Source organism: Juglans microcarpa x Juglans regia, chromosome 1S, assembly GCF_004785595.1.
Source record: "Juglans microcarpa x Juglans regia isolate MS1-56 chromosome 1S, Jm3101_v1.0, whole genome shotgun sequence".
Taxonomy (NCBI): domain Eukaryota; kingdom Viridiplantae; phylum Streptophyta; class Magnoliopsida; order Fagales; family Juglandaceae; genus Juglans; species Juglans microcarpa x Juglans regia.
The window spans coordinates 21,022,601-21,038,502 of NC_054595.1; the positions used below are offsets into that span (position 1 = coordinate 21,022,601).

The 15,902-nt window shown below is 32.7% G+C and overlaps 1 protein-coding gene across 2 annotated transcripts; it reads left to right on the top strand.

Annotated features, from left to right (window-relative positions):
- The first annotated feature begins 5,229 nt into the window (after window positions 1–5,229).
- Window positions 5,230–11,321, top strand: LOC121246204 (endochitinase EP3-like). 2 transcript variants are annotated; one of them, XM_041144261.1, is made up of 3 exons: window positions 5,230–5,459; window positions 10,007–10,308; window positions 10,834–11,321. In XM_041144261.1, the coding sequence occupies exons 1-3, from the start codon at window positions 5,359–5,361 to the stop codon at window positions 11,238–11,240; spliced, it is 810 nt and encodes a 269-aa protein (XP_041000195.1). In that variant the 5' UTR covers window positions 5,230–5,358; the 3' UTR covers window positions 11,241–11,321. The 2 variants fall into 2 exon arrangements, with proteins under 2 accessions (XP_041000195.1, XP_041000196.1); XM_041144262.1 differs by having other exon boundaries at window positions 5,291–5,453; window positions 10,106–10,308.
- The last annotated feature ends 4,581 nt before the right edge of the window (window positions 11,322–15,902 follow it).

The following is a 15,902-nucleotide window of genomic DNA, read 5'->3' on the forward strand; positions in this document are numbered from 1 at the left end:
GGATGATGATCCAACATTTTTCTCAACTTGCATTATCTCAATAAAGAGGACATTATAATGCTTATGTTTTTTTTCCTTCAGTTTCTCTGGATTTGCATAAACTTGAATCTTCCAAATTTTTCTTGATAATTTATCCACAACGCTTTTAATTTATGGTTGATGTTCCTACAAAAAAAAAAAAAAAGATTGAATAGCTTTACATAATTAATTAAAACCCAATTTTGTTTTTAAATAACTCATTATAACCAAACTCAATTTTTGAATAAAAATTTTAAAACATACATTTCCAGAATATTCCATCAACTCAACTGCTGAACAACCAAATGCCTCTTCTGCTACTTCACCATACATAATAACAGCTATCTTTCTAGTATTATCGTCCAGTTCAACATATGCCCTAACACTTTAAATGCATTGAATATATTATTTTAAATTTAAATATTGTTAAATTCTAAATTAAATTAGATATCGATTATAAATTAAAATTGTAAAATACATGCCGTAATTTGCAGACCCTTGGCAGCTTCAGTGTTTTTCAATTGTAATATTTTTTCAGAGAAATTTTAAACCACACAAATCCATCGGTAGCTTCAGTGTTTTTTTTTTTATCTCTCAGTCTTATCTCTTTCGTCGTCTCTTTCCTCTGCAACTTCTCTTTCCTCTTCTCTCCGAAAGCAAACTTTTTCTTGTCTTCTCTCCATTCTACTTCTTCTCATCTTCTTTCTTTTGGTCTTCGTTTCTTCGTTTTCTTTGTTTAGGTTTATTTTTCCAATGTTGGTTTTATTTTTTCCTTTTATTTCGTTGTTATTGTGTTTACGTTTGTTAAAATCCTAAAGTTTTATTCTTTATTTCTTCTTTCTCATCTTTTCTCTACTTCCTCCTTTCCCCTCTGCCGCATTCCACCCTGAGCTCTCTCTCCTTTGCAACCGATGTCGCCGCCCTCGAAGCGACGGATTTGGCTCAACACTCGGATCCACCATGGATCTCAACCCTCAACCAGCCTCTCAGATTTGCTGTCGCACGGTGTCTTCTCACTTTCGGTAGTTTTACGCCCACCCACTACAAGAAAACTGCTTATTTGTGGCTAGTTAATTCCAGCGAAATGACTATTTACAACCAAAATGAGTCTGTTTTGGTCACAAATAGTCTTTTCGTCGCAATTAAATGGTCAGAAAAGCTCGTTTTTCTTGTAGTGACCGTTCTCTCTCTCTCTCTCTCTCTCTCTCTCTCTCTCTCCACCGTTCATGGCTAGAGAAGACTAGCTCTGACTTAGTGTACACCGTTTATATGCAGTTCTTCTTCAAGTATATTGTACTACATATTTTTTTTTCATATGAAATCTTTTTGTTTATGACCCAAAGAGGTAGAAAATGGGAAAAAAATCTTTTTTTTTTTTTTTTTTTTTTGTAGTTTTGTTTGGTTGTTGAGTAAACTCCAGAGAAAGGATGAGAAAGATTGAAGCTTTTTAAAGGATTTTTGCAAGATGTACCGAGAAAGGCAACTGTTTTGAAGAGGAACTGTGGGTATGATTTTTGTTAATTCTATTTCTTTTCCTGGATGTTTGTTTTCTTGATTTGAAGATCTGTTTTAAAATTTTTATTCGCTTCTATTATTTGTTGTATTTTTTCCTTGTATTTTGTTGTTCTTTCTCTCGTCGAACAAATTCATGGAGCTGTCAAAAGTTTCAGAAATGACCTTTATTTTTTTTTCCCGAAAATGATAGTAACTTTTCATGAAATTCTTAAGAAAATAAATCATTTAAAGATATGAACTTTAATGTTACACAGTGTTTTATTCACTCTATTTTTAACCTCTATGAATATTCAGGTCTATTTCTATATTTTTGTACAAATCTGTAATTGTTTGTAGATTTTTTTTCTCTTTCGGCATTTCTTAATGATTTATAAAGATGTATAATTTTGTAAAAAAAAATTGCATCATTTACCTATGAATTATATAATTTATTTATTAACCTTAAATCAATTTTAAAATTTAAAAGTATGTTATATAAGTAATATATAAGTTTGACGAAAACTGTAAACAATCTGTGGAGCTTGCACTGGATCGAGCACTACTTAATAATCATGCTGATGTGCCCATGGTTCACTATCATTCTACAAATAAGTAATATATAGCATACATGTTTGATTATAACTGTTAAAGAGTAATAATAATAGGCAAAGTACTATAATTATACGTATTTGTAAAGGAAAAAATTATAACTTATTCATATATTAAATATGTAATATGTCATTATTAGTATTTCACTTTGATAAGTGTCAGTGTGAAATCAATTAATGTCTTGCATTCTTTTAGTAGTTTATTAAATACTAAACTGTTTATGCATCAAACTAAACTATTTATGACTTTTGGAATGCTAAACTCCAATATTGTCTCCCTTTGTTGGGTCAAATTGACTGCTATCTTAGAGTACTCACTGGCCTTACACTGCCAATTTAAACTGCTCTATTTATCGCATTAGGTGTTGGCCTTTCTATTTCTTATACCCTTTTCCATGTAAGATATTTATTTTTGGGAAACATAATACAGCTGAGGCAGTTAAACTGACTGCGAAGAAGGCACAAGACAACACCTCCGTAAACCACGATCATGGTAACCTTTATATTTTTCTCTGATTCGATTACTTATCATAAAGGGAATTAATCAGATACCACCCCTTACCCTCAAACTTTATTGAACTGACAGGCAAAGAAGAATAATGAGATCTGTTAAGATGATCAAAATATGCCAGGGGCTCCTCATTGACTTTCCCACTAAGATTGTGGTTGCGACTAAAGGACAGCTAAGAGGAGAGAGAGCCAGGAAAGGGGTGACCGACTTCTTTTGTGGTTGTGATTAAATTCTACATTTTCTGTTCAAAACTACACTCCTTTATATGAACTTGAAAAACAAATTTATGGAGGATTGCTGGTTTGCTGTGGAATATCGATCTTGATGGTAAATGTTCACACTTTTGATGTTTAGTTTCATATTGGGCATTCTCTGTATTTGATGAAATGTCTTATTGAACACATGCTTTGATTTTCCATTAATTTTGTGTGTTTTTTGGTCATTTTATTTTACTCAAATCTCTACTTTGGAACTACACCGATTACATGTGGAATTTGTGTGGGTATGTGTCATTTTGGGTTTTTGGCACCTCTCTTGTATAAAATATGTGTACTCAAGCATGCCCATTTATGTTCTCTACTTTGGTGCTCTAAAGTTGATGATTGTGTTTATGCAAGAACCATGCTAATTTGTTTCTTTACTAATATGTGAATTTGTGCTGGAAGCATTCTGCCTTGTGTGTATTTTGTAGGATGGTAGCAAAGGCTTTGATCACTATAGAATGGCCACCTTCTCTAGGTAATTTCTGACCTTTTTTTCGTTCTATTTTTATACTTATTCCTAAATGGTCCTACGTACTTTGATCACCTAATCTGCCAACATTTGGTTAGTGAGGAGTTGAAATGTAATTAGTAATAATCAACATTTATAGCATTTCTTGCTCACGTAGGATTCTATGCATCTAATTATCGTACGTTCTAATCCCACTGAAATCATATGGCCAACGTAGGACCCATGTTTTGAACAAATATTTGAGATGTCATATAGATAAACTATATACAAATATATACTATAAACACACAAAAGGTAGTTACACTGACCTTTTCAATGTTCCTTACAAATTTAGGACCACTGCACTGCTTCCACACACCTGATTTGGGAGAAAACAGAATTGAGTTTATAAGGATTGAGTTTTCTGAATTAACCTTTTCGTATTCACTAAGTTTTCAGAATTGAGTTTTCTGATAGGTTTTTTAATAAGTTTTATGGATTTCTAGGTTTTATGGTATCAGTTTCTTCATTTCTTAGAAACAAGAACAAAAATATGTAATCCATAGATAAGCTTATACTATAAACACAGAAAATGCAGTTATACTCACTTTCCAATCTTCCTTGAAAACGTAGCACCACTGCACTGCTTGTAATGGAAGGGTTATTTGAAAAAGAAGGCAAAAGAAAAAATGAAGTCACTTTTCAAAACTTAGCACCAATGCACTGAAAGTAACAGAAGGGTTTTCTTAAATACAGTTTAATGCCTCTAGCTTTCCTACGAAATATGTCTCTTGGTGTTCAAACATTGAACCTGACTACTACAATACCTGGCCATTCGGCTGCCTCATGTGATTATAAATTACAAGTGATTAAAATTTGCCTCCACAAATTTAATACTGCATGCAATATAATATGTTATCTAATTTCTAAAATATTTTTACTATTTGCAGCTACCATTCCAATGCATGGATTGACAAATTCAGTACTTGGGACACAGACGATAATGGGAATTCCTATTTAAATTCAATTGCTGAGTTTTTTCAAATTGTAAATTATTATAATATTTTCCTATTATAATGAATACGAAAAGACAAACCGACATAAATCTGTTTTCCTATTATAACGTATTTTCAAATTGGAAATTGCATCCATAATTTATTATTATAATAAATCTGTTTTATTAGCAGATTTAAAGATATTAATAATGGAATAGAAACTGATAGAAACCACATAAGTAGCCACAAACGGAATGTATAAGAAAATACAATTGTATCCCTGTGTTCTGTAATTATTGCAAACAGAGGGAAAGTTAATGAAAACTAGCATATTCCGTTAAAACAAGAAAATTATGTTTCATAGGCTCTTTATATATAGAGATATATATATATATATATATATATAAATATATATATGAATAATGATAGGGTTACTACCTTACTACTACCCATTTACTACTTAATTTGTATTTGAATTTTTTTAATTATTTATTTTACTTAATGATTAAGGAAGTAAGTATTAGTAATGTTATATATTTTTTAAATTTTTTCTTAGTGATTAAGGATGTTAAAAAAATACTTAAAAATAATAATAAAAAAATAAAAAAACTTGAAATCTACTTGGGTAGTAGATGGATAGTAATAGGGTAGTAACCCTATCACTACCCTTTAATATATAGATGGGTACGAAACTTTTGAACAACTTTTAATTAAGGGATTGACGAAATATTTGTTCACAAGATCAATATGATTCAAACAAATTAAATTACGGCCTAGCTGTTATAGTTCTAGATGAATCAGTCAAAGTCCAGCAACAAGACGCATATCATACACGCCTTCTGGGAGTCATAGCAATGTCATTGAATTCATGAAACTATCTAAGCTATAGGGTTTACCGATCAACTTGCTGCATGCGAGCTAGCTAGCTGCACTACTACTATCTATAAAAACCAGACAAGTACTTCCCATTTCATCCCACACAATCAGCTTGTTCAATATTCTTCTTTCTAACCTTCCCCAGATGGCTGGACTCAGCTTGAAAAAGAATCTACTAACCCTCGTTCTAGTTGTAATCTTAGCAGGAGCACTTGTCCCCGGCAATGTGAAGGGTCAAAATTGTGGTTATTGAAGATCAGTTATTGTGATGTTTGTTTCCTAGAAACTCTTCATATTTCTATTTTACTATATTAAGCTTTCCTATTATTAGTTTGAGTTGGAAGTTGTATTTCTGTTTTAAATGAATTTTGTGAGTCTCTATGTAAGCTTATAAAAGCATGATCAATGGAAGATGAATAGTAGAACAATAGAATCAATCCGTGACTAAGGGATTGAGGTTTCTCAAGAGTTCCTCTGTTTTTCCTCTGCTTGTTTATTTGTTTAAAACTAATAATTGGCATTAGAGCAAACCAGGTTCATCTGAGGGTTGAAAATGGCTACCTTTGGAGCATCAACATCTATTCCTATCTTCAGTGGCAAAAGCTATGATTATTAGAGCATCAAAATGAAGACTTTTTTCATCTCTCAAGATTTGTGGGATGTAGTGGAAAATGGGGTGACAGTTCCAGCAGTAGGAGTTTCAGATTCAACTCAATCCAAGCAAGAAACTACCAAAGATGCAAAGGCATTGTTCATCCTACAACAGGCTGTGTCTGAATCAATCTTTCCAAGATTGATGAGGGCTGAAACTTCAGAGGTAGCTTGAGAGATTCTACAGACAGAATTTCAAGGAAATACTAAGGTAAAACTTATCAAACTTCAAGGCTTTAGAAGGGAGTTTGAAAACTTAAAAATGAAGGAATCTGAAGTAGTAAAAGAATATGGTTCCAGATTAATTGAATTAGTTAATCATATACGTGCCCATGGTGAAGAAGTGACTGATCAAAGGATTGTTCAAAAGATTTTGATTAGTTTACCCGAAAAATATGATCCTGTAGTAGCAGCTATTGAAGAATCTAAAGACTTACAGACCCTATTAGTTACTGAGTTAATGGGTTCTCTTCAGGCCCATGAACAAAGATTGGCTAGAAGGAATGATGGTTCTTTGGAGCATGCTTTTTAATCCAAGGTGAATCTGAAGAATAAGAAAACAAAAGATTATAAGAAAAAGCCTCATAGAGATCAAAAGAATTCTGATTATAAAGAATGTAAGTTGAAAGGAAAGATGGGAGAATTCCCTCCCGTGGTATTTGCAAAAAAACAAACCACTTGGAGAAAAATTGCTATTATGTCGGGAAGCCTCAATGCTGGAATTGTAAGAAGTTTGGGCACATGGAAAAAGATTGTAGATTTAAAAACAATCACCAAGCTCATTATTCTGAAGAAAAGGAAGAGAATGAGCATTTATTTTTCGCATGTCAAGCCCTCACTCAAGAAGAAAAATTCTGGTTTATTGACAGTGGTTGTAGCAACCATATGGCTTCTGATAAAACAATTTTCACTGATCTGGACACCTCTATTAAAGCCAAAGTCAAGATGGGAAATGGAGAACTTGTTGAATCTAGAGGAAAAGGCATAGTGGCCATCTCAACAAAGAAAGGTACTAAGTTTATTAAAGATGTATTACTTGTTCCTTCTCTTGATCAAAATTTGTTAAGTGTCGGCCAAATGATGGAAAATGGTTATTCCTTGTGTTTTGAGAAAGATTTGTGCAAAATTTATGATGAAAAAAATAAAATGGAATTGGCTGAGGTAAAAATGGGGAGAAGCAGAAATTTTCCCATTCAACGGAGCTTTCCTAAGGCTATGGTGGCAACTGTGGATGAGACAATGTTATGACACCAAAGATTTGGGCATTACAATCTCAATTCTTTGAGATTATTGCCTTAGAAGGGGATGATGAGAGACTTACCTCTCCTGGAAAAAGAAACCGAAGTATGTGAATGGTGCATGGTTGGAAAACAACACAAACTGCCATTCCCTTCAGAAAGAAATTGGAGAGCTAAAGAAAAATTACAGTTAGTTCATACTGATGTATGTGGACCAATGAGGACTTCAACTCACAATCAAAGCAGGTATTTCATTCTTTTCATAGATGATTTTACTAGAATGATTTGGGTTTATTTTCTTCATGAAAAATCTAAAGTTTTTGGAGTTTTCAAGAAGTTCAAACTGCTAGTTGAGAAGCAGTTAGGCCATAAAATCAGATCTTTAAGGAGTGATAGAGGCAGTGAATATAACTCCAAAGAATTTGAAAAATTTTGTGAAGCTGAGGGGATAGAACATTAGCTATCTGTGGCCTATTCTCTACAACAGAATGGAGTGTCCGAGAGAAAGAATAGGACAGTCATGGAAATGGCAAGATGCATGTTGCTTGAGAAAAAATTGCCCCAAGAATTCTGGGGTGAAGCAGTGAACACTGCTGTGTTCTTGCTCAATCATGTGCCTACAAAAGTAGTTGAAAGTCAGACACCTTTTGAAGCTTGAAGTGGAATTAAACCCTCTACAAGTTTTTTAAGGGTGTTTGGTTGTATTTTCTATATTCAGGTTCCATCTCAAAAGAGAACTAAGCTGGAAGAGAAAGCATAAAGAGGGATATTTGTGGGATTCAACAACATTTTGAAGGGTTTTTGAATTTTCAAGTTGAAAACAAGAAAACTAGTTGTGAGCCAAGATGTGAGGTTTAATGAAAATGCATCTTGGGATTGGGAAGCTAAGAAAGTGATTAAACAAAGTGTAGAGGTACCAGTTGAGTCACTAACAGAAGAAGAAGAAGAAGCTGAAGCAGAAACAAGTGATATTCGGCAAACTCACATAGAAAGTCCTATAGCTACTCAAGTATTCTCTGATGACAATGAAGAAGAGTCAACTCCTGAATCTCCAATAAGAAGAACAAGACTTCTTAGTGAAGTATACGAGCATTGTAATTATGCTACACTTGAGCCAAATAGCTTTGCATCAGCTTCAAAGGAGGAAGTTTGGCAAAAAGCTATGAGAGAAGAAATTAGAATGATAGAGAAAAATGAAACTTGGAAATTGGTTTCTTTACCAGCAAATAAAGAAGTTATTGGAGTAAAATGAATTTATAAGAATAAATTAAATCTGGATGGCTCTATCCTGAAGCATAAAGCAAGTTTGGTTGTCAAGGGGTATGTGCAGCAACATGGAATAGATTACAATGAAACCTTTGCTCTTGTTGCAAGGATGGAGACCATTAGAGCCTTAGTTTCACTTGCTGCTAAAAAAAGTTGGAAAGTTTTGCAATTGGATGTGAAATTAGCATTCCTAAATGGGGTGTTGGAAGAAAAAGTTTTTGGGGATCAACCTGAGGGGTTTGAGAAAGAAGAAGGCAAAGTCTATAAATTGAAAAAGGCTTTGTATGGATTAAAACATGCACCAAGGGCCTGGTATGGGAGAATTGATCAATATTTTATTGAGCAAGGCTTCAAGAGGAGCAAGAGTGAGCCTACCTTGTATGTAAAGTCTCAAAATAGTAATGATTTGATCATTGTATCTCTTTATGTGGATGATCTGGTTTTTACAAGAAGTAATGTTGGAATGATTGAAAATTTAAAAAAAAAAAATTATGGAAAGTTTTGAGATGAGTGATTTAGGAAATATGCATTATTTCCTAGGTATGGAAGTAAGTCAAGAAGCTGAAGGATTCTTCTGTTCCCAAAGGAAGTACACTAAAGATCTCTTAAGAAGATTCAATATGTCAGGCTGTAAACCTGTGGCAACTCCATTAATTCCTAATGAGAAATTGAAAAAGGAAGATGGTGGAAATAAGGTAGATGCTTCGATTTATAGAAGTTTGGTAGGAAGTTTGTTGTATCTGTGTAACACCAGACCTGATATCTTGTATACCACTAGTTTACTTTCAAGATTCATGCAATATCCTAGCCAAATATATCTTGGAACACCCAAGAGAATTTTGAGATACTTGTAGGGAACTATCAGCTTTGGTATAAGAAAACTTCAAATACAAAGCTGGTAGGATTTACAGACAGTGATTGGGCAGGTTCACGTGATGATTTGAGGAGCACTTCAGGTTATTGTTTTAGTCTAGGATCTGCTATGTTTTCCTGGAATTCGAAAAAGCAAGGCAATGTGGCACAATCAACTGCTGAAGCAGAATATGTGGCAGCTGCAAGTTGTGCAAACCAAGCCATTTGGTTGAGAAGAATACTTGAAGACATGGGGGAGAAACAGTTGGAATCTATTGAAATTTTCTGTGATAATAAATCAGTCATTGCAATTGCCAAAAATCCAATCCAGCATTGTAGAACTAAACATATTGCAATTAAATATCATTTCTTGCGTGAAGTTGAATTAAATGGTGAAATTGCTTTGAAGTTTTGTAGATCAGAAGAGCAACTTGCTGATATATTCACAAAAGCACTCCCAAGAGACAAGTTTCAGTTCCTCAGATCACAGATTGGTGTAACTGGAAATCACATCAAGGAGTATTGAAGATAAGTTATTGTGATATTTATTTCCTAGAAACTCTTCATATTTCCATTTTACTATATTAAGCTTTCCTATTATTAGTCTGAGTTGGAAGTTGTATTTCTGTCTTAATGAATTTTGTGAGTCTCTATGTAAGCTTATAAAAGCATGATCAATGAAAGATGAATAAAAGAACAACAAAATCAATCCGTGACTAAGGGATTGAGGTTTCTTAAGAGTTCCTCTATTTTTACTCTGCTTGTTTATTTGTTTAAAACTAACAGTTGCCAAGCTAAGGAATGTTGCAGCCAGCATGGCTATTGTTGCACCAGCAACGACTACTGTGGCCCGGGGTGCCAGGAAGGCCCTTGCACTAGTGGTAGTTCGGTGGTCGATATTGTGACGGACGATTTCTTTAATGGGATACTGAATCAGGCGAATGAAGATTGTTCTGGAAAAAGCTTCTACTCAAGAGCTGCCTTCCTTAGTTCTCTTAGTTCGTATTATCAATTTAGGTCTGGATCTGCTGACGAGTCCAAGCGTGAGGTTGCTGCTTTCTTCGCTAATGTTGCACATGAGACAGAATGTAAGATCCTACTCTCTCTCTCTCTCTCTACATATATATATATATATATATATATATATCTCTGTGACTTTTTATAACGAGTTGGATATCATGATCAGTACATAATAATACAACCTTAGGCACCAAAAACAATCGCATGCATGATATCCGATTGATATTTTATTGATGTCATGATCATTTGGAGCAACTAACTTATAATTAACATAATATTGCATATATAACTTTACATTTATATATGTTTTTTTCTTAAATTTTAATGAAAACACTAACTTTCTATGCATGAATTCACAAAATATTTAACTGGAAAGTGTATGATCTTTTACTTTTAAGCTCACATACATATATAATCACTAATCATAGATCATATATATATATATATATATATATATATACAGGTTAATTTGTAGCATATATTCTTGTCCATTACTAGGGGTATATATATAATATGTATATATATTAGATTTTAATTAGAAAATATATTCACAGCTTGAAATTAAATTAAGCAAATTGTTTATATTTGGGCAGCTTTGTGCTACATAGAAGAGATAAACGGTGGTTCGCAAGACTACTGTGATGAAACCAATACACAGTATCCATGCAACCCTGATAAGAAATACTTTGGTCGTGGACCACTTCAGTTAACTCGGAATTACAACTATGTAGCTGCTGGAAATAGCATTGGATTTGATGGATTAAACTGTCCTGAAACTGTAGCCACAGACCCTGTTATTTCATTTAAGACAGCCTTATGGTTTTGGATGACCAATGTTCACCAAGTCCTAAACCAAGGGTTTGGTGCAACCATTCGAGCCATTAACGGTGCAATTGAATGCAATGGTGGGAACCCTGGTGCTGTCCAATCTCGTATCCAATATTACACTCAATATTGTAACCAACTCGGTGTTGCTCCCGGTGATAATCTCAGTTGCTAGCCGGAGCGAGCTGGATCATGATGTCTGCGTCTCGATCTTTTCTTGGATATCATGTACTGATCTAGCTTGCTTAATAATTAATTATTTTATGGTCATGATCATAAATGAGGAATTATATATTGAAAAATCCACTGCCGATCACCCAATTAATGTCGCAAAGTACCAGTCGGCTCCAATAATCGATCGAGAATCTTACTAGAATGCAGGTTATTGAATAATCTCAAATTAAGTACGAAAATTAAATACCCTTAGTACCATCACTACAAATATTACAAGCTCCAATTTACCATTGGTAGCATATATGCTAAACTTGAGCTTTATATATAGTTTTGGAGTATACAGTTCCCGCATGCTCATTTTAAGAAAAAGTAGGGGTCATTATTAAAAAATATTTTTTTTACGTAAATCTTAAATTTACCCATTTCTTTATAAAGAAGCTGTACACTTCAAAACTATAAATATTATTTCTCTATGTCACAATCCATTCCCCATAGTTTTAATTTTTTTGTTATACGTACCTAAAATTTTCCATTCTAAAGAACTTGAGGAGAAGATTGGGCTTAGATTGACCCAGCTCATTACAATCCATGGAAGGTCCTACATGGGCTGGGAGAGGTTGGAGCCCATTTAGAAATCAATTCTCTATTTTTCTTTTTCTTTATTTTGAAAGCTCCATGAACCTTTCTAGTTTCTATTACTTGATTGGATCAAGTCAATTGAGATTACAGCTGATATGTATAGCCGACATATATATAGTGTGTTGCTAGCATGACAACAACAATAGTAACGACTTTTGTTTTAAGTCTTTTGGTCTTCTGTTTTGAGCAGCTACGTAATAATTAACCTTTAACGGTTTGATTCACATTTCATAAGAAGTCGGCAATATTTTGTCTTCGAAGGTGATCAATAAAGAACCATCCATATATAGTTGTGACACTAACATAGTTAATTTGAATAGAATGATTCAACTCCTAATTGAGGTTATTTTATATTAGCTAGGTAGGTAATGGTTATCCCTTGAGTCGGGGGCGGGGCCGAATAGCACCACGTTACTATCTCACTTTTACATATATTCAAGTTGGAATCATCAAATTAGAATCAAGCAGGTTCTGATCAGGTCGAATAATGAACAGTCTTGTATTGTACATTGTATATAATTAGGCACTATCACACAAAACTGTGTATATATATTAAGTAGAAATGGTCAAATAAATTAATTCAGTACTTCAACTAGCTAATTAATTAATATGATAAACACCTTATAAATTTCTGACTCAATCATGTGATCAATCACTTGTTTTTTCCATTCAAAGAAGAAGAGAATTAAGGAGGGCTATACGTGAATAAAAAAAATGGAAAATAGAGCAAGACACCCACCTAAAATGGCAGGTGTTGCTCCTGGTGCTGATAACCTTAGCTGCAAGGTGCCAACAAATAAATTATGTAATTGGCAGAATCGGGGATCAAGTCGGATCGATCCTAGCTAGCTAATTAAAAAATATTTAAGGATGAAATATATCTATCATTTTTATAATGTACTGAATTCAGCCCATAGCTTTCATGGCCATTATTCAATGGAAAACATAAAGATTACTATAATTTTCCTTAATTCCCTGTGTTATTTAGTGCATGGACGGACATGATCATGAGTACTACGTTTGGCTACACCTAGTTAGCCTCGTACTTGAAATGCTAATAATTAAATCTATTACCCAGCAATATCTCTCTAGAACATTATTATTATAATATGGCTATATATATATATATATATATATTATTACAGGATCAACGTGTAAAGCACGTTTGTCTAATTGGTTGAAATGGTTATTTTAGAAAAATAATATGCTTTTCATAAAAAAATGACCTCAATTAATAATTTAATGCATATGAAAAAAATGTAAACTCTAAGAAATATTTTTATATAATAATAGTTAAGTGAAGTATAATAATTACATGTTTGGATAGATTAGAAAACAAAAACATTAGTTCAAACTTCAACATAATCTAATACATATTTATCATATTGATAGTTTTAGGAAACTGTTTAGGTACAAGTCTAGCAGAAAAAATTAGTTCAAAATATGGCTTCTTTGGTTTTTCTACTATGATTCGTCATTTTGAGTTATTTTGTATGGGATCAATTGAGACGACATCGAAGTTTTTGTGCTGTTGCTCGTTAAATCAATCAGGCTCTGCAGCAATATAAATCATCAATCCACTCTTTTTGTGAAGCTTGTGTTGTAACATTCTCTATATATGGCAAATGCTCCTGTATAATATATATATATATATATATATATATGTAAAGCTTTGCATGATTAATAAAAACCTAAAGAACTTATTTGCATAGATTAATGTCTTTTTTTATTGATTCAAGTGCAAAAGAGATAGAGTGCAAAACCTGTGTTCTTACATTCAATGAAGAATTTTCAGCTAACTTAAAATCAACTGATATATCTTATTCAAAACGTTCTCAAAGCTCTCTAGGATTTATTGGATTGTAATAAATCAATATTGTTACAAATAGCCATCTTAAGCTGAACGGTATTTGATATAAAGATGTTTTATATAAACAATCTTCTAAACTACTCTCTCTCCTTAACAAACCATGCATAGTAGCTACTTAATAAAATGTTAGAGCCACAATATCATGAACTATTCTATGATCATTAAATGACAAACGACCTCTTATATGATTTAGCAATATCCGTAAATAATACATCTCACATTCAAACACATTTACTGTAACAATTCGACCTATAAGAACTTTTTTTTTTCGAGGAGTCCACATGTTGTATTATTGGCCCCAAACATAAAATTTTGGAAATTCTTTGTACAACAATCTTCTGGCATTCTCATCTACTCGATTTGTTGCGAAGGATTCTGTTAACATCAATTTTGCAGACAAATCAGAATTGAGAACGTGGGTTAAGATTTCATGTGCCCAAAAAGGCATTTGATGTTAATTCTCAAGATGTAAATATAAGTTATAAATTATTGGGTACATTTCATTAACAATAAAGCCATATATTCTCCACATAACTCCAGGTGGAGCAATCCATTAGGCCAATTAGAATTGTTTAATTTCATCAATTTGTTACTTGGTTTGTTTAGAAACCAAATTAAAAGTAACATGATCGTGACTTTTGTAAATATACTTATAAATATATTTGACTGTCTTTATTGTAGAACAAATCTTCACATTAATATCATAGTCAAATATTGCAATCAAATAAGGATTATATGGAACAACCCAACATTTATCCAAATTATGGCCTCCGACCTTGACAGTAATTCCATTGTGAGAACGGTTATATACTGGAAAGCAGTCGTTTCCAACAATTGTCTTTGATGAAAAGTTCTTTGGATAATGGTTTTTGCATCTTCCATTTGTTTTCATGCATACATTTGTCAGATTCAACCTGCCACACAATCCATGCATCACATGCCTAAGAATGATATTATGTAGATGCAAATTCTTATTTCTATCAGGTATTTCTGCTGATACAATCTCGTCAAAAAATTTAAGGGCATAGAATTTCCAATATCTCTGTAATATAATTAAAAAATGTTAATGCAGAAATCCTCTATTTTGTTATTCAATAACATAGAGATATGATGAAACTTTTTCAAATATTTCCAGTTTGAATAATTGATCCTTTAATTTCTCTAACTTTGCATGAAAAATTTAAGAAATGAAATCAGGACGATTTTGTGTCTTTTCATGCGGCGTCAATTCATTTGAAATTTCTTCACAGTTTGGATTGCATGTCATTGTCAAGAAACTGTCTTGTTTACCATAACGCTGAACTAAAAGCATTGCTTCCATATATCTTGTTCACATGTCTCTTGGACCCCCAATAAAAGATGAAAGCATAATAATACGTTTTTTAATCTTAGAAGCATTAATTTGGATCGAATATGTTGTTGTCTATTACGAAAATAATTCAACCTTGACATCTCAATCTTAACATGCATATCAACCACAAATTGTTGGAATAAACGACCAGACAATAACATAATAGATCTGACATTTTATCTGATTTGTAACTTGTAGCAATAATATTCACGGTACAAAATAATTAAATCATTTCTTTTTTTATTCAATGCTACAAAAATTGAAGAAAAAAATATTACAAAATTGCAGGCCTAATAGCTTAATGCCAAATGGCAACATTAAAAATTTACTCTAACCATGCTATTCTTTTCTAAGTGACAATAATTTATGGATTCATTCTGCTTAAATAAAAAATGAGATTTTCTAATTCATGCAAGTGAGAAGGATGACTATCTAAATGGGGTAAATTGTTGATGTAGTGATAGAACTGTCCTTGAGATCAAAATGTATAAATTCCTCTATTCCTTGTTCAAAGCTCTCTATCAAATCTAACTCCTAAAAACATAAAAAGCAAACTTGTTATTATATGTTCGAATATAGGTCTTAAAATGTGCAGATTCAACTGTGTTGAAAGTAAACCGATTATAAAGTTGATCAAAAATATCATTTGTGATCAAGGAAATTATCTCATCAGCACAATAAAACCTGTTTGTTTCATTATAAAATGCTACAAAGCATCCAACAAAGCATTTTAAATGTTACAAACAACTTCATTGAATCCTACGCTGAACAATACATAATATCTAATTACTGATACTCTAAAT

Coding starts and splice junctions, on each gene's coding strand:
- LOC121246204 (XM_041144261.1), top strand. CDS start 5,359: ATGGCTGGACTCAGCTTGAAAAAGAATCTACTAACCCTCGTTCTAGTT. Junction 5,460..10,006: donor GTGAAGGGTCAAAATTGTGG/TTATTGAAGATC, acceptor TAAAACTAACAG/TTGCCAAGCTAAGGAATGTT. Junction 10,309..10,833: donor TGTTGCACATGAGACAGAAT/GTAAGATCCTAC, acceptor ATATTTGGGCAG/CTTTGTGCTACATAGAAGAG.